The 20,000-nt window shown below is 43.7% G+C and overlaps 1 protein-coding gene across 1 annotated transcript in view; it reads right to left on the minus strand.

Moving 5' to 3' along the window:
- Nucleotides 1-1,507: 1,507 nt before the first annotated feature.
- The window catches only part of camk1ga (calcium/calmodulin-dependent protein kinase IGa), a 68,717-nt gene continuing 50,224 nt past the window's right edge, over nucleotides 1,508-20,000 (minus strand). The window contains exons 8-12 of the mRNA XM_084317624.1: nucleotides 19,411-19,523; nucleotides 12,301-12,379; nucleotides 11,956-12,043; nucleotides 8,294-8,604; nucleotides 1,508-1,659 (exon numbers count right to left, since the gene is read on the minus strand). Of these exons, the coding sequence (XP_084173750.1) occupies nucleotides 1,509-1,659; nucleotides 8,294-8,604; nucleotides 11,956-12,043; nucleotides 12,301-12,379; nucleotides 19,411-19,523 (742 nt within the window). The 3' untranslated portion in view covers nucleotide 1,508. The remainder of the gene's footprint in view (nucleotides 1,660-8,293; nucleotides 8,605-11,955; nucleotides 12,044-12,300; nucleotides 12,380-19,410; nucleotides 19,524-20,000) is intronic.

Below are 20,000 nucleotides of genomic sequence, written 5' to 3' on the forward strand. Positions count from 1 at the left end.
AACTAGTGACAATAAAATGTCAATAACACACATTTAGTTGTTTATTTTACATCATTTTGCCTTATTGCATCCATAAATGTGCACATATTAAATGGGGAAGTGCCTCATTTGCAGTGTTGTGCTAGTTACTGAAAAATAGTAACTCAGTTACTTTACTAGTTACTTCATTTCAAAGTAACTTCGTTACTGTACTAGTTACTTACACCCAAAAGTAATGAGTTACTGTGAAAAGTAACTATTTAGTTATTTAAAAAAAAATGTAATTGCTCAAGTCCCATGCCCCATATACTCAAAATCGGTTGATCAACTTGACAGTTTCCATTCACATCACCGAACTCTGCTAAGCAATGTGGTCTAGAGCGTTTCATTATATATTCCCTCCCCGCTGTATGTATATTTCTCTCCCACCCACCCACCCCCTCCTAATGTACAGTCCCCTCCCCATCATATGTATATACTCTGTCAGGATCTAGGGGTAACAGTACTGTATATTTGAATACCGCTTATGTCACAAATGTATCAGTACTAAATACCTATATGTCCCTATGCCATAAATGTCATGTATGTTGTGTATGTCATAAATGTCTATATGAATTGAAAATGGGGGACCCTGATGGAAACAAGACAAACGTCTTTCTCAGGTCTGCATCCCCTTAACAATTGTATGTATTGAGCCGTACTGTATTGTACCCATTCTGCAATCTGTTAAATAAAGTTTTCATTCATTCATTCATCAGTAGTAAGTAGTAAATCAGTAGTACTAATTTATATATTTTATACCCAGTTTTAATCACCTGCATGCATGTACATTGTATATTGCTGTTGCTCTTTACTGTTACATTTGCACTCTGGTTGGATGCCAAACTTATTTGTGTTGTACTGTACTTGTGATGACAATACATTTGAATCTACTACAAAAAAATGCAATCAATTAATCAAAACAAAAATTAATCATCCATTAGAAATGTCTTAGTCCAGACCTATAGTCACCAGGGATGTAATGTAACTAGTAAGAGAAGGTAAGGGATATGTGCAGATATAGATATAGTAACTACAGATATGGAAAAAGGATTATATACAGGTATGTATATAGACAGATGTGGATATATATATATATATATATATATATATATATATATATATATATATATATATATATATATATATATACGGTAATAATAAATATATATATGGTGTATTATTGTACATGCTATCATACAGAGCTATATGGGTTATATGCAGGTATATTCAGACAGATATGGATATATATATGTGGTAAATATACATATATAAATGTATATATGGTATATATATATAAATATATATGTGGTAAATATACATATATAAATGTATATATACAGTATATACATCACTATTGTAGGCCTACATGAGTTATATGGGTAGACTAGTACAAATGTATTTCAATACTATAATTTTCTCTTCACGTATTTTGGCTAAACAAACAATGCCTTACCTCAACGGAGCTCCACCTCCGGTCAGCCAGCCAATCACATGACAGAACACACCCCCGTCTGGACCGCCTGGACCCGCTGGACCTGCATGTTGTTAGCCCGGTCTGGGACCGTCTGGACCTGCATGCTTTTACCCCGGTCTGGGACCGGCTGGACCTGCATCTTGTTACCCCGGTCTGGGGCATTACTGCAGCGGGACACAGAGAGGAGGGCACTTCAGGGCAACAGAACCACATCATGAACGTCAGTCCTCACTTAACCCTTCTGCCCCCTTAGCGACTATTTTGTGTTTTTTGCCTATATGTATTTGTGTTTCTGTGTACAACGATGGCTGTGTTGATTATTATGTCATGAAATTGGGTCAGATTGGTCATCTTTGATATATATTCAATATATAAAAGGATCATCATTAGAATACCTCTAAAAAAAAGTTATACACTTTAGCCTGGCAAAAACCTTTGTTTTCTTCCCATTAGGGTTAGGGTGAGGGTTAGGGTTAGGGTTAGGGTTACCCAGACAGAAAGATTAGGAGAAGGTAAAATCTCATCCCTGTGCCCGTGCCCACCCCAACACTTGCTCAACAGTCCCCTAACCTAACCCTAACCCCAACCCTAACCCTAACCCCAACCCTAACCCTAACCCTAACCCTAACCCTAAACATAACCCTACAAACGGAAATATTTGGAATCTTTGATAGATATGTTGAGTTAGGTTCATAGTGGTATTCATAAAAAAAGAATTGGAACAAAATATTACAAATTAGGTTTTTCATGACCTTGAACGTGATGCAATCTTTTCATGCACAAGGTGACAACTCTGCTAAATTGTTAGGGGGGCATAAGGGTTAAACTGTTAGGAATAAGGGAGGGGGGGGGGGAATAATCGATTGTATCGATTAATTCGAATGAATGATTTAGGACAATTTTGAAAAACGAAAATCGATAAATAATTTTTTATTTATTTATTATAATTTTTTTTTTCAAGAGTCACCTTTTATTTTACAACAAGTGATGTTTGGTGAAAGTTAGATTTGCACTTTATTAATCCCAATATGGAAATTCATTCTTGTTTGATGATCAAGCAGCACCTTTTATTTATATATATATATATTTTTTAAGTGAAGATTGGTGAGAGTTAGGTTTGCATTTCAATCCCAATAGGGAAATTCATCTTGGTTTAGTAATTTTTGTGTGTCAAATAAAAACAAAGTTTATTTGAATGATTTCCTTGGTGTTTCTAGTTTTCAAGAGAAAAAAATGTATTAAAATCGTAAATCGGATGTGGTGTGAAAAAAATCTGAGATTAAATTTTTAGGCCATATCGCCCAGCCCTAGGAACAGTGGCGGCCGGTGTGAACTACATTTGGGTGGGCGCGGGGGGGGGGGGGGGGGTGAAGGGGGGGGTGAAGGGGGGGGGGGCAAGCGGACAGCTGACCAAGCGAATACTGACTCGAGTCTCGACATAACGTTACCCCGTTTCCAACGTTAAGTCGAGTTCATTCATACTACACTAGTACACGTATGATCAATCCAATAATGAACACATATATATATCTTGTCATTTTAAACAAGTTACCATTCATTCATTCATCCATTATGCGTCACCCGCGGCGAAATTAAATGTTATAGTTCAACAACAACACGCTGTGTTGAGAGAGTGAGAGAGAGAGTGAGAGAGAGAGAAAGCGAGAGAGAGAGAGAGCGAGAGAGAGAGAGAGAGAGAGAGAGAGAGCGAGAGAGAGAGAGAGAGAGAGAGAGAGAGAGAGAGAGAGAGAGAGAGAGAGACCGCATTAACTCACTTTGTTTAGTTGAAACATGGTCCAGGAGGGCTTGATAAAGTGTATATGTCCACTGTCCCACAGTCCCAGACTGTTGATGTATATCCACTGTCCAGACTGCATCCAGCTAGCCAAATAGCTTCTTGTTAGCCAAGTTAGGCACACCAACACAAGTACTGTGATGAGCTGTGTCTTTGCCCATTTCCGCATCGAACAGCCTGCAAACTACCTGGCGTTCTATCGCCCTGCTCTAAGACAAACTCTAACCTTAACCAACTTTGAAAGAGTGCCTAAGCTTAACCGTCGAAAGAACTTGCCGTCATGCTCTAAGACAAACTCTAACCGTAACCAACTTCGAAGAGTAACTAAGCCTAACCAGTGTAGAAACTGACGTCGGCCAATCAGAGAGCGTCTCCGAGAAATGCGGCTACGGAAAGTATAGATGCTGCTTGCTTAGATGATATAGATCGCTTGAAAACGCGCCCGGCTTCCATCATATTACATCATATTTCAACGCACAGTGCGTTACGTGCGTTGACCTATTTGATTGGCTGCGAGGATACAGCGATGAAACCAGTGCACGCCCTGCTGTGCGTGATATGTCTCGCCCCGGCCTGAGAGGTAGTTACTAGTGACTTCCTGTGAATGAAAAACTATTATTTATATTTGATATATTAACGTTATATTGTGCATTGGAAACACAAACATACTTAAAATGAGTAAATATTATTCATTTTAAACATGTTTATTTTATTTCTAGGGCTCTAAAAAAATATATATATATATATATATATTTTCTTCTTCTTCTCTCTTTTAACCAGGGAGGGCGGCGCTCTAGCGCCCACTATCGGCCTGCCGCCACTGCCTAGGAATGTCTGACCACTAAGTGTGTCTGACTCTTATTAACCACCAGAACCTGTCTGACCACTAAGTGTGTCTGACTCTTAACCACCAGAACCTGTCTGACCACTAAGTGTGTCTGACTCTTAACCACCAGAACCTGTCTGACCACTAAGTGTGTCTGACTCTTAACCACCAGAACCTGTCTCACCACTAAGTGTGTCTGACTCTTAATCACCTGGCCAGAACCTGTCTGACCACCACTAAGTGTGTCTGACTCTTAACCACCAAAACAACGTATTAGTTAGGGTACCTTCTGTATACTGCACCTTGTGTATACTGCACCTTGTGTATACTGTTTATTTTTACTCTTACTCATAGTATAGTAGATATATAGAAGGATTATATGCAGGTATATTCAGACAGATATGGATATTAATTATATATTATATTTGTATATAGCTATTTATATTTACTGCATATATATGCTATATTTTATTTTAATTACCACATATATATATATATATATATAATATGTATATGCAGTAAATATAAATATATAAATGTATATATATATGGTATATACAGCACTATTGTTAATGCTATCATACAGAGTTATATGGGTAGACTATAGTATGAGTAGGTGGTTATGATTATTATGATTACTACGCTATGCTTGCACCTCATGGTACCAAAGCACCTCAAAGGCGCTAAAAACAAAATTACAAACATCTCAAAACAAACTGGTCAGACTACTGCTTGACCTTACTCCTAGAACCCACCTCACCCCTGCCCACTTTGACAACCTAGGATGGCTTAGAGTAGACGACAGAGTACAGCAACTTGCAATGGGCCTGGTCTACAAGATACACTACACGACCAAGGTACCCATGTACATGTCAAAATACTTCCCAAAGGTCAGTGAATACCACGATCACAACACCAGAGGGAGCTCCACAAATCATGTTAAACCCAGATTCGGCTCAAATAAGGGACTAAACACGTTTCGCAATTATGCCACATCAATGTGGAACGCCCTACCCACAGCTGTAAAGGAATGTGAATCACTACCCACTTTCAAAACCTCTCTCAAGGGACACCTACGGGAGACTGCAATTCAACACTGGCCCCTGTAAATATCCTAACCCAACCCCCTCCAATGTACAGTCATTTACCTAGTATGGTTTTGTCAATAGTCCAATGTACAATTTTGTTTGTTTGTACAGTGTCTCCCCCCCCCCCCCCCTCAATGTACAGTTTTGCCAATGTACAGTCATTTACCTAGTATGGTTGTCAATAGTCCAATGTACAATTTTGTTTGTTTGTACAGTGTCTCCCCCCCCCCCCCCCCCCTCAATGTACAGTTTTGCTTGTTTATACAGTGTGCCCCCCCCCCCCCCCCAACCACCTCCAATGTAGATTACCCAGTATGGTTGTCAATATCCCAGTGTACCCAACCCCCCCCACCCAACCTCCTCCAATGTACAGTTTCTACGTCAAATGTATATACTCCCTTTTCCTGACTCCTTCTGTATCACAAACAGTACTGTATTTGCAAATCTGGTATGTCATAAATGTATAGATGTAGCAGTACTGACTATCTGTATGTCATGTATGTCATATATGTCCTGATGAATTGAAAATGGGGGACCCTGATGTAAACAAGACGAAAGTCTTTCTCTGGTCTGCATCCCCTTAACAATTGTGTGTATTGAGCTGTACTGTATTGTACCCATTCTGCAATCTGTTAATAAAGTTTTCAATCAATCAATCAATCAATCAATCAATCAATCAATCAACTATGATTACAGTGTATGTTCTGCCTCCTCAGGCAGTGTATATGGTTTTGATTTGCTCTGGCACCACCTGTTGGTCGAACGTGGTATATACAGGAAGTAGGACCTCATGGACAAACAGGAAGTGGTACCTCACAGATAAACAGGAAGTGGTACCTGCAAGGTCCCTAGAAGAGAGATCACATTATGAACGTCACGCCGTTTTCATCTGTTATAATCCATTCGATTTGCTCCTTCGTAAGCATTGTCTGTAAGCAGGGGTGTAGCTCCAGATTCTGGGCCCCATGAAAGAATGTATTTGTAGCGAGCGAGCGAGCAAAAAAAAATTTGGCAATTTTTTTATTGATGAAAACGCATAATATGGTTTTTACCTATACATTCGGATCAGCAGTAGAGCACCTGCACTGTTGGTGGGTGAGCCTAGTAAAGGATGTCGCATTGCGTTCATCTTCAATGAATGGACCAATGCAATAGTCTACCAAAGCCCCCCCTCTCTCTCTATATATCTCACACACACACACACACACACACACACACACACACACACACACACACACACACACACACACACACACACACACACACACACACACACACACACACACACACACACACACACACACACACTTCAGAAACAAACATAGTATCAATGAGAGCATCAATAATACACCTGAGAGATGTCTAGTAAAAAAAAAAAAAAAACACCCAGTGCTGGGCCCTTGGAATCATCCTAAACTACCCCCCCCAGCTACGCCCCTGCCTGTAAGTAATCCGTAATGTTTGTAAGGCTATCTTTCATTTTTGGAGTATATTTGTCGTCAATGGGACGTTGTTATGTTCGTATCCTATTACCTATGATACACGCTAATGGCCGATACAGTAGATGTTCATAATACTTGGAATGTTTAGTACAACATGTTTACATTTAATCATTTAGTAATCTTACTGTATACCAGTGGATGTTTCTCTATGACAACACGTGAAACACAAATTCACTCATAATTCATAATTATTATCAATTTACATATATATATATGTAATATATATATATATATATATTTTTCTTTTTCTTTTTTCTTTTATTATTATTTTTTTTATTAGAAATGTTTTCCTCTGTAAAAAAAAATGCCAGTGAATTTTTTTTTCTTCATTTTTTTTCAAAATTGACAGCTCTGAGCTCAGGCCTGCACTGCACTACTGCAGTAATGGCTGCAGTACAAACTGGTGAAACATTCTGCACTGGGTTGACCCGGGATTAAATAAATAATAAATAATAGCCAATCAAAATAGGCTATTAACGTCATCTAAGCACGGTCCGTGCAGTTCAACTCTTGCCATTGAATGGGGGATTGAATGATTGACAGCCTTGTGATCCAATCAGAGAATGGTTTATCTTCTGCGGCTCTGCAGCTAGACGGAGGTTGAATGATTGACAGCCTTGTGATCCAATCAGAGAATGGTTTCTCTTCTGCGGCTCTGCGACTCTGCAGCTTGTTTACAAAATCATTTTAATCTCAGTTTAAGAAGCTAATTTGTTAGAGCTAACGTAGCTAAAGGGCTACCACCGCAACTACCAGGCCCAGGGTGGAGTGTTTTGTTATTGTTCATGAAGTTATTGTGCATCGTTTGATGATATATATATCTTTTTTTATCTCAGTTGAAGTAGTGTAATTGACGTGATTGCCGGCTTGGACTGTGTAAGCTAACTTGTTGTAGCTAACGTGAGCTAATAGCTAAGTCATCGAAACGTTCACCCAGAGGAAGAAGAAGAAGAGGAAGATGGGATAGGTGAGCCCACAGCTTTGGTGAGTGCACTGCTTTGGCAATCGCTTGGGTGACTGTCTGATAGCTCCTGATATCATCAGTTTCGCTGGCTGGCTAACTAACGTGAGCTAACGTTAGCTGCTAGCCACAATGCTATACTGTTATACTGGCATATTCCATTCACGTTAGCATGTAGCTAACAACATCGGCAATCTTTTTTTCCTCTCTCTCCTCCCCTCCTCCTCCTCTCCCCTCCTCTCCTCCTACTCCTCTCCCCCTCTCCTCCTCTCCTCTCCCTCTCCTCTCTCCTCTCCCCTCCTCCTCCTCTCCTCTCCTCTCCTCTCCTCTCCTCTCCTCTCCTCTCCTCTCCTCTCCTCTCCTTAATCAGAGTTTCCAACGCTATAGGTCTATATGACAGGCGTTGTACTCTTAAACAGTAATGTATATTTGTAGATCTGGTATGTCATAAATGTCTGGATGTAGCAGTACTGTCTATATCTCTGTATGTCAAGATGTAGCAGTACTGTCTATCTGTCATGTTATGATGAATTGAAAATGGGGGACCCTGATGTAATCAATCAATATCAATCAATAAATCAATCAATACTACTCTAGATGCCCTGCAGAGCTCTGAGCCTCCCCACCTGTGGCCCGCCCTGAAGGCCGCCTCGCCCTCCGTGACGTGGTACACGTGGGCGCCCCTCTCCGTCACCACCGGGGCGTGCATGGGCTCGCTGAAGCTGAGCGACCGCGCCCCCCTGCCCCCCTCCTCGGGGTCGGAGGGCGGCACCAGGTGCCCCCCCGGGGGGGCGAGGTTCCCGTTGGAGTCCAGGGCGTCCAGGTCCTCGCCGCTCACCACAATGTGGGGGAGGGGTGGGGGGGACCCGGGGGGGCCCGCGTGGGCTTCCTGCAGCTTCTTCATGTGGCTGATGGCCGCGGCCGCGTTGAAGGCTTTCTGTGAACGAGAGACCAGGGCCCTCATTTATCAACAATTCTTAGAAAGTGTTCTATCTTTGTTCTTAAGCACATCATTTAGAATGTGTGTACGCGCAAAAAAAAAGGATTTATCACACGTGCGTACACAGGTCGTACGCACACCTGTCTTGATAAATATCACTTTGATCCTACGCTGCAGCTCGTGCACGGTTTTACGTATTTGCATACCAGAACCGCCCCGATTATCCATATATGGTAATGGGTCACCCCCATGGGATGTGAAATAATGGACTGACCCGAGCGAACTCTGAGAGATTGTTCACATCAGAGGCGCTGCCGAACCAATAAGACACAACCGGACAACCCGTGTTATGGGATAATAAATAAAATGCTGGCGGACTTGTACATGGTGATGTCAGATATCAACCACTCCCTAAAAGACCATTGCTGCAATTCTGCCTGGACAGCTCAAAATACTAATAAAGACCGTTCGTTAACCACTGTCTGTTTGGCGCGTTGGTGTGTCATTATTATAACCATGCTGGAATATGGATTGGCTACCGGGTATAATATGATGTGTGTAGAGGCATATGATACAATCTATTTTGTTGTCGGTATTAGGTAGCCTATATGAATTACATATAATAGCAGCCAGCCCATAGCCTACATTATGCAACAGTAACTTGCGCATATATAATAGCACATGACACAGCCCTGCGAACCCTGCACAATAAACTAACTTGATCATTAATCTAGCTGTTGTATCTTTACGCGTATGAAAACATTAAATAATATGTATAGGCTATAGGCCGTCGCTTTGCATTAATAGCCTATATTCTCAAATGGCATTTAATGGCTATCCGACTCCTCGTCGCTATCCTCGCGGACGGACCAGTGTATACCTTATATCATATTCCTATTCATATCATAGTTTACTCTATCAGCATACCCAGCATGTAATACGTTCTTTGTTAGAACTTAACTCGTTATTATTTTGCGCATAGATTGCAGAAATGCGGGAACGTTTTGATTTATATTAAAAGGCTTTGACATTGTAAAACTAAATACGTGTAATTCTGTAAAGCCTTTTAAATATAATCAAAGCGTTCCCGTGTTTCTGCGGTCTGTGCGCAAAATAATAACGAGTTGAGTTATGCGGAGCGCAGTCAGTCAGTACACCCCGTATATATATATAGGGGCGACAGTGGCTCAGGAGGTAGAGCAGTCGTCTGGCAATCCGGAGGTTCCCGGTTCGATTCCCGCTCCTCCTGGGCAGCGTGTCTATGTGTCCTTGAGCAAGACACTTAACCCCTAATTGCTCCCGATGAGCAGGTTGGCACCTTGCGTGGTTGCCTCCGCCGTTGGTGTGTGAACGGGTAATATGTAAGTAACAAATTGTAAAGCGCTTTGGATAAAAGCGCTATATAAAAAAGCAGCCATTTACCATTTACCATTTATATTCCGATAACGCTATAAACCATGCTGCATTCATTCGGAGAGAAAGACCTATTATTCCAAATGCTATTTATAGGGTTTTGACCATAATTACACTACTGTTGCTATTTTACAATGACCTATAATGAATTACGGTTCATACAGAACACGCCAGTGTTGAAACTAATGCACAGAAGCTTATTTCCGTGTTGTAATAATATATTCTACCAACGGGCGCCAGCTACGCATTCTCCGAGCTGTGCGTAGATTATACGCACAAAGTCAAGCACAAGTTCAAATTGATAAGTCCCACACTTTGCTTAGAAATGATCGTACGCAGGGGTTACGCACATATCTGTGCGTACGCAACGTTGATAAATGAGGACCCAGGGGTGTAAAGTACTTGGTTACAATACTTAAGTACTATTTTTGGGGGATTTGTACTTGTTAAGAGTAAAGGTATACAAGTGTCCTCAGTTGTACTAAATGTGCCTATACTGTTTGTGTTCAATGTATATTAAGAGTGCGAGGGTCCCCGCCCGCCCGTTCATGTGCAATGCTGGATAACGTGGGACAGACTACCGCGACCAGTATTTGGAACGGGGATCAGATAATTGGATTATTCTTTTTGCAGTACATCAGATACAAGGTAAGGACTATATATTACCAATCTAGCGTTGATCCGATATTATTTTGCCCGCGATCGCTCTGTGTCTGTGTTATGTGTGTGTGCTGTGTCCCGTTGGTCACATCACGGCACGGATGGGCGCCCCACTCCAAGCCCCCTTTCATGCGTGCATGATGAAAGATAATACCGATAATCTAGCGTGGCACCCAATGTGTTAAGTAAAGGTTAAGTAAAGGTTAAATAAAGGTTAAGTAAAGGTTAAGTAAAGGTTAAGTAAAGGTTAAATAAAGGTTAAGTAAAGGTTAAATAAAGGTTAAATAATGTTTGATGTTTTTGAGTGTGCAGTACCTATACAGCTAAAGAGATTGGTTTTATCTGGTATCACAGCGGCTAAAAAGCTGATAGCATCACAATGGTTTCAACCGGAAAAAATGTGTCGGAAAGTTTGGGTTCTTACATATCTCGATGTGATTTATCTAGAAATATCTACAGCAAGAATTTTGGGTCTCAGTGAATCCAAAATTGCAATGTGGTTAGAAGTGGTGGAGAGAATAAAAGCTAGCATATAATGGTAGTGCCTGGTTAGGAGCGAATGATAATGGATGGATTATCCAAGGGGGGGCCCGGGGGGGGGGGGGGGGGGGGGGAGCGAGCGAGAGCATATGTGTGTAGGGGAATAGATAGCAGGTATTAGGTGTATATCTTGTATAAGACATTTATTTAAATGGTGATTTCATTGGATGTGCACTGTTAATTAATGCTTGTATATCTAGTTTTATGTTGTCATGTTTGTTTATGTGTTTGTTTAAAAAATAATACAAAAAAAAATACAAAAAAAATAAAGGTTAAATAAATAAATAATACTAATAAAGAAGGTACGGTACTCACTCTCCACTTGGACCGGTAAGTAAAGGTTAAATAAAGGTTAAATAAAGGTTAAATAAATGTTAAGTAAAGGTTAAAAAAATAAATAATACTAATAAAGACGGTAAGGTACTCACTCTCCACTTGGACAGGTTAAATAAAGGTTAAATAAATAAGTAATACTAATAAAGACGGTACGGTACTCACTCTCCACTTGGACAGTAAAGGTTAAAGGTTAAAGGTTAAAGAAGGTACGGTACTCACTCTCCACTTGGACAGGGTTAGGGTTAGGGTTAATAGTAATAAAGAAGGTACGGTACTCACTCTCCACTTGGACAGGGTTAGGGTTAGGGTTAATAGTAATAAAGAAGGTACGGTACTCACTCTCCACTTGGACAGGGTTAGGGTTAGGGTTAATAGTAATAAAGAAGGTACGGTACTCACTCTCCACTTGGACAGGGCGAAGTTCCTCTGGATCTGCTCGCAGACGGACGAGTAGATGTCTGTGTCCCTCGCTGTGTGTCCAAGGATCCTGCGGAACCAGATCCATTAGTCTGGACCGAACAGAACCTTTCAATTTAGTCTACTCTTAGGTGAACTCCCAACTGCCCTGGTGTTGTAAACCTGACCCTGAACCTGAAATAATCAGAGTTGAAAAGATCAGATGTGATTTGTGCTGTTCACACTGTCATGAAATAATCAGATCTGAGTCACATATGAGTTAAAATAATCAGATTTTGGGGCAAATAAGCCTGCAGTGTGAACATAGCCGTATCTGTCTGAACTCACCAGGGATGTATAAGGGCCCGTTCTGTGGTGAAACGCTTCTTGGGGTTTTTCTCCATCATGTTTCTGATGAAATCTTTGGCTACAGAGACACAGAGAGACAGAGAGACAAAGAGACAGAGAGACAAAGAGACACAGAGACAGTGACACAGAGAGACAGAGAGACAGAGAGAGACAGACAGACAGAGAGAGACAGAGACACAGAGAGACAGATACACAGAGAGACAGAGAGAGACAGAGAGAGACAGATAGAGACAGAGACACAGAGAGACACAGAGACACAGAGAGACAGAGAGACAGATAGAGACAGAGACACAGAGAGACACAGAGACACAGAGAGACAGAGAGAGACACAGAGAGACAGAGAGAGACAGAGACACAGAGAGACAGAGAGAGACACAGAGACACAGAGAGACAGAGAGAGACACAGAGACACAGAGAGACAGAGAGAGACAGAGACACAGAGAGACAGAGAGAGACACAGAGAGACACAGAGAGACAGAGACACAGAGAGACAGAGAGACAAAGAGACACAGAGAGACAGAGAGACACAGAGACACAGAGAGACAGAGAGACAGACACAGAGAGACAGAGACACAGAGAGACAAAGAGACACAGAGACAGTGACACAGAGAGACAGAGAGACAGAGAGACAGAGACACAGAGAGACAGAGAGAGACACAGAGAGACAGAGAGACAGAGACACAGAGAGACAGAGATAGACACAGAGAGACAGAGAGAGACAGAGAGACAGAGAGAGACAGAGAGACACAGAGAGACAGAGAGACACAGAGACACAGAGAGACACAGAGACACAGAGAGACAGAGAGACACAGAGAGACACAGAGACACAGAGAGACACGGAGACACAGAGAGACACAGAGACACAGAGAGACACAGAGAGAAGGAGAACCGTTAACATCTGACATACAGGGTAGGGAGGGTTACTTTCAAAAATGTAATATATTACAGATTACTACAAAAGTGTCTTTATACCTGTGTCACTGTACATATTAATACTACAACTCTATACATACATCTGATTAACACTATTACTCAGTAGTACTAATTCATATATATTATATCCAGTTTAATCACCTGTAACATTGTATATTACTATTGCACTTTACTGTTACATTTGCACTCTGGTTGGATGACAAACTTATTTTCGTTGTACTGTACTTGTGCTGCATGATGATGACAATACATTTTAATCTAATCTAATCTAATCTAATTATTGATAAAACTGTAACCAGTAATGGAAACAAATGTAATTTGATCAGGATTGTTGTACTTGGTGGTTATGTTGCATCATATAAAATGTACAGTATGTATCCTCTCAAGGAGTTTTAGCTAGGCTACCGATACTGTGCGCTTTCATTCATTGTGCTAAGCTAGGCTAACATGCAGCGGGATAGCTTCCTACTGAACACACAGAGAGGAAACTGGTATCTATCTTCTTGTCTGACTCTGGAGAAGACGTGAGCAAATGTCCCTCAATGTTGGCGTGTTCCTTTGTATTATATTAAAAAAAAATGTTTAAAAAAACATGGTTTGGCTTCACTAATTTCAATGGATTTCAGGTGTGCAGCTATTAATACCTGACTCTAATCCCAACAGGCCAAACAAACACTCTACAGCCTCCTCCTCGGGACGAGATGTCACAAGATATTCTGGTCTTCACTAAGCTCTGAGGTCATCTGGTCACATCCTGCACCACATTTAGCTAACATGATTACGTCAACAAGTCTAACATGTGTGACATTTGAGCTACTTAATTTGAAGAAACTCATAATGTACCATCGTGCAAGATGACCTATTTCTGATTAACAGCCATAGATCATTTCTTATAGAGATATTTCTTAAAACTTTGAATTCATGAGCACAGTAGTGTATGGTAAGACATCGTTAATACAAACATTTTAAGATCTAAAGGAAAATATAATATATTCCATTTATTTTTGATGTAAATATATATATATATATATATTTTGTGTATATATTAGGCCTGTCCCCAACTAAGGATTTGTATAGTCGACTTTGATTGGCCGAAAAGTCGACCCCCCTGAATGCAAAACAATATATATAGACAATCTCATAGGTCATCTATGGCAGGGGTTCCCAAACTTTTCAGGCCAGGGCCCAGAAAATAAGGCGTCAGAGAGCCGCGGCCCAATGCACATTGTCGGGCTTTTTTTTTTTTTTTTTTTTGCCAGGCGACCGATTTTTTAAGCCAAATATCAGATTTTTTGTTTTTGTTTATTTATTAAGTTAATATAAAACCATATAGTCACATTTTAGAATACAAGAATAGAATTTTAGAATACAACTAGAAACACTGTCCTGGCCTGCTTCTAAGTTCAGTGGCCTGACAAAAAAAAAAAAAATAAAAAAAAAAAAAATAAATAAAATATTTTATTTTTATTTTTTATTTTTATTTTTTTTAAATCATCTCGCGGCCCACCCGTGGCTGCTCGCGGCCCACCTTTGGGTCGTGACCCCGACTTTGGGAACCACTGATCTATGGCAACGTCGCCCGGTGAGAGGGGTGGACGTTGTCTGCCCATTTTCCCCCTCAATGGCGGCCTACGTCCGTCAGGAACAGGTGGTCTCCCACATCATGGGCCTTACTCCCGCCTACGTGCAAGTCACGCGGGTGGTGGGTTTGGTAGAAGGCATGAAGGAGGGCGTGCCACGGCTTGATAGGCCGATGGCGGCGCTCCTTTGTCCTGAGGTGGTGTGGGAGCCATTACGGAAGCCGGTTCCCCAAGGGAAATCGGCGAGGCGGTTGGCGTTTTGGATTGACCAGTCATTTATCTCCGGGACGCAATCTCTGGCTGCCACTTCCAACATCGCGCAGCTGGCGAGATTCATGTCTGGGATACTGACGGGCGGCACGGAGCTGACTGATTTACAACATGATCAGCTCGCCCAGGCGGCAGGAGCCATTCTGCATCTGATTCAGCCGCAGGCTATAGCCGCTGGGAAAGTGCGTGCCCTGGCCACTCTAGTCCAGCGCCACCTTTGGCTGGAGCAGGCGCGTGTGCCGGAGAAGAAGAGGACTCCACTTCTGACGGCACCCCTCTCCGATGCTGGACTATTCGGGTCGGCACTGCAGCTGATGACCTCAACCTGCAGGGAGATGCAGGAGGAGCGCTCCGTGCTCCAGCCTCATTTCCCCCCGCCCGATGTCGCCGGTGGAGTCAGACGGCCGCCGCGTCGTCGAGGTTCCTCCGCCGTGGCCGCCGCTGCTACCACCGCCACTGCTGGACCTTCGGCGAAGAAGGCCAGGAGGAGAGAGGGCACCTCCGCCACTGCAGCTGGCCCATCTACGCCTGGAGGTGACGGTAGGGATCGTCGTGACCAGCCGTCGATCGTTTACCGTCCCTCCGGGGCTCCACGGGGTGGAAAATCCCGAGCGGCTCGTGGCAGGCATCGCTAAAAATAATGACTTTTTCCCTCTGTGGTCCCCCCATGTTCCCTTCCCGGCCCTAATATGATTTTGTTGAAAAATAAAGAGTCCTTCCTAAGGAGGGACTGTATTTTTTGTTACAAACTGTGTGTTTATTCACCAAACATATGATGGGTATGCGATGTGTGAATCTTTCGCTAGTATGGGTTTGATAGGAGGGCTAGACGTTACATTCATGTTAGAGCTTAAGCAAGGCCTGCAGCCTACACTCGGTTGAAAAAGGTTTTTTCTGCCTCGACCTGAATCTTCACATAAAGGTAGAGGTTAGTTGTGTGCTCTGTTGCTTACACAGTGATATTGAGCTGCAACACTATTGTGTTGGTTGCAGTAATGCTTGTATGAAACCGTACCGCGGCTCAGCCGCTTCTCTCTCTATCAGATTTGCTGTGTCTTGCAACATAGATACGGGTGTCGGGTTCACACATACACAACTTGGCCTTGCTATAAACCCTGTTCACAGATGTGTCTGTGGCTAGCGTGCATTGAATTAGCTTGTGCTGTTCATTGACATTGCTACTGAAGGTATCATATGGCTGTTGTTGTTGTTGTTGTTGTTGTATGCAAGGGTTGGGCTTGGGAGGGGGTACCGGATAAACCCCTCCTTCCCTCTTCTGATTGGTCAGGAGGTTTTTGGACTTTCTTTTCATTCGGTCAGGGCCAAGCTGTTAGGCAGCTTGGCACGGGGGGGGGGGGGGATTTTCCAGACTCCGCACCTATCACAGGCGGTTGAGTCTTGGGTTTCCCCCCGTCATAGCAAACGTCACTAGGCACGTTTCTATTGGACGACGGCTTCCGTGAGTTTAGACCCGTATGTAGGGTCTGTTGTTGTCAAGTTGTCGGGGCAGAGCGTAAGAACTTACTGTTCTACTACGCTAAATATACGTGTAACTTGAGTCTGTTGGTCATGTGACTCAATGTTACCGTGACTTTTCAATCTATGGCTCACGTGGGAAGTCTCTCTGAGGAGTCCCGTCTCTCCTCTGTGGTGAGGGTGGCGGGATGTAAACATGTAAACAATTTTTACCCTCGGCTGCGTCACGTGGGATTCATGTCAGTCTGTGTTTCTTTCTTTTTTAATAAAAAAGAGTGGAGAATATGAAGCACGACAAACTTCTTGTCGTTCTCCCAGGCGACTTGAAGGAACAATGTTGGGGTCTGGTTAGACTATCCATTGATGTGTTTGGGTCCCGACGCATACATAGTGCTGGCTCGGGTGTTTCTGTTAAGAATCATGCGGGAGGCTAGTACGCCTTGGTTGCTTGTTATTAAAACAGCGTTTTTATAGGGCAACTGGGATGGGGGATTTTTTCCTCTTCCGAGAGCCTGTTACTGGGTTTTGACGGATTCTCGTTCATATCTGGGGGATGTTAACGGAATAGATCAGAACATAGGTAGAGGGGTCTCACGCCCTTGGGGTGGGTCACTGAGCGTGGTACAAATAGGACCGTCTGGGTGGCGCCCTCTTTTCATGTTTTAGATCAACACGCATACCTACCCCCTCTCCTGGAGTGGGCATGTCGGCGTGGTTAGGGCACGGGACTGGTTCTGGTCGCGCTGGTCCAGGTCAGTTAACCCGTTGTCCACTGGGGATGCAGATCTGCTGTTCTGGTACCCTGAGGGACTTTTTCGGGGGGAAAAATGCCGGGTCGGCCCGGGTGTCACAGGGTTAGGCGTTATGGAGACCCTTTGTTGGGTACACGTTGTACCTGGCACTATCATAAGGGGCTGGTTCTCCTTTCTTTCGCTCCTCTCTCACGCATGGCGAAGAGGGGGCTGTTGGGGTGGTCTTCTGGACCTCCTCTGGTAAACCTGTGTGCTTCCCGAGCCGCCGGGCCCGGTCCAAAGTAATGTTTCGTTGAAACCGTAGGCCTGGGATAACCCTTTTTTCTTGAGGGGTTATAGGAACAACCACCGTATGTGGTGCCAAGAGGGTGGTTGATTCCCTGGTGTGTTGGAGCAGAGTCAACTCCCGGGTTACCCGGTTGAGTGTGCCCCTGCACGTTCATAACATCTACCAATCGTGTCAGCCTTCTCTGCCTCGACCCCTCTGGGTGGGTTTTTTTTGATGGAGGCTTTGTCATGGTGCGCAACAATGCCAGTATACGCCCCTTCCGCCGGGGTGCTGTTTTCAGTTGACCCCTTTGGCGCCTGTCTCGTCCGCAGTGCTCCAGGCTCGGGTCTACAGCCTGTTGCCTGGTTTCCCCGGTGCGCTGCCTGCTTCCGTTATGGTTAGCCTTTTGAGTGCTTCAAGTTACGGCCATGCTGACTGCCTGTGTTGCAGGGTCAGTGTGCCAGGCGGCGTACTAGTGGGGGGAGGGCCCGCTCTTGGAGGGGCCCTGTCCGAATACGCTGGCGATGTGGGGGGCGGTGTCACTAAGTGACCGCCTGGTGAGGTCTTGATGCCTGGCGTCATTGACCTCTCCGGGCCCCCTTTTTTCCGGGGGATCCGGTCCCTTCAGTGGGTCTGGGTCTTCCTTCGCGCTCCGCTGCTACGGCCTTGCCACAGGGTTGAGTTTGCTCTTGACCCCGTGATTTTGGGGGCAGTAACGAGGTTTGTTCCTTCCGTTCGTTCCCTGGTGGCATGCGGGTTGTGCGTGTGCGTAGTCGTGGGGTCAAGCCACGGTCTGCTCACCCTGTGCGTTGAGTTGCTCGAGTTCCTCTTCACACGGTCGGATCCGTCTCCCTCCCGTCCTCCAATATGGAGGGTATCCCTCCATTAGGGAGGGTCGGGGGGCTCGGTCCTCCCCGGTCTGATGGTTGTGGGGGGCCTCAGCGGGGTACATTTGTCGAGCTTCTGGCTTCCGCTCAGCTCCTCTTGTGCAGCCTGACGCTGAGCGGAGGCCAGAATGAAATAGAACGTAAGGTTATGTATATAACCAAGTTCTATGAATTCTGGTGACGCTCAGCGTCAGGACGCCGCTGCGGCCCTTGATCTCGCCTTGTGGTGAAAGTTTGGGAAGGAGGCGAGTAGGTGACCACACACCTGCTTATGAAGGTAAGCAGATAGGGGTGTGGCCAGACGAATGTTGGTATGTAAAGGTACATTGTGGAATTTTTTATTCAGTGCATGTGCACGAAGTGAAGTTAGTGCAGACTGACGCTGAGCGTCACCAGAATTCATAGAACTTGGTTATATACATAACCTTACGATATGTCTAGTGGGTGAAATCCTCTTTCAGTGCCTCTGTGCCTGTTTTCTTACTAGGCAGTTAGCCTCGCTGGTATGTGCGCCATTAGCGTTCTAGGCCTCTTTGCTTTTAGAATGAATGATTTAAAAAAATATATATATAATTATATATATATTTTTTTATTTTTTTGGGGTTGGCCAATTGGAGGGCCCTCGATATAATTTACACTCAATTAGAACAATTACAGTCTTGAAAGGTTTCACTTCTGTTGTAACCTTTCAATATATATATAACAGAAGTGAAACCTTTCAAGACTGTAATTGTTCTAATTGAGTGTAAATTATATCGAGGGCCCTCCAATTGACCTATCCAAAAAACACGCCCTCTTTTCTTGATCGTCCAATCACAACCGTCGCTTTCCTTCGGACGTAACAGTTGTGATTGGAGGATCAAGAAAAGAGGGCGGGGTGTGAGTCAGGTCCATTGTGAAGTTGTGATGTGCTTCCTTGTTACCTGACTCAGAGATGTCATCCCAGAACGGGGCGTGGAACGCGTACTCTGCCTTCATGATCTTAGAGAACAAACGCGTCTCATTCTCTTCAAAGAAGGGCGGGTAACCACACAGCCTGCGACAGAGAGAATAAAACATATTATCTGTCTGTCTGTCTGTCTGTCTGTCTGTCTGTCTGTCTGTCTGTCTGTCTGTCTGTCTGTCTGTCTGTCTGTCTGTCTGTCTGTCTGTCTGTCTGTCTGTCTGTCTGTCTGTCTGTCTGTCTGTCTGTCTGTCTGTCTGTCTGTCTGTCTGTCTGTCTGTCTGTCTGTCTGTCTGTCTGTCTGTCTGTCTGTCTGTCTGTCTGTCTGTCTGTCTGTCTGTCTGTCTGTCTGTCTGTCTGTCTGTCTGTCTGTCTGTCTGTCTGTCTGTCTGTCTGTCTGTCTGTCTGTCTGTCTGTCTGTCTGTCTGTCTGTCTGTCTGTCTGTCTGTCTGTCTGTCTGTCTGTCTGTCTGTCTGTCTGTCTGTCTGTCTGTCTGTCTGTCTGTCTGTCTGTCTGTCTGTCTGTCTGTCTGTCTGTCTGTCTATCTATCTATCTATCTATCTATCTATC

Source organism: Notolepis coatsorum (genome assembly GCF_963971535.1).
Source record: "Notolepis coatsorum genome assembly, chromosome: 6".
Classification (NCBI taxonomy): Eukaryota; Metazoa; Chordata; class Actinopteri; order Aulopiformes; family Paralepididae; genus Notolepis; species Notolepis coatsorum.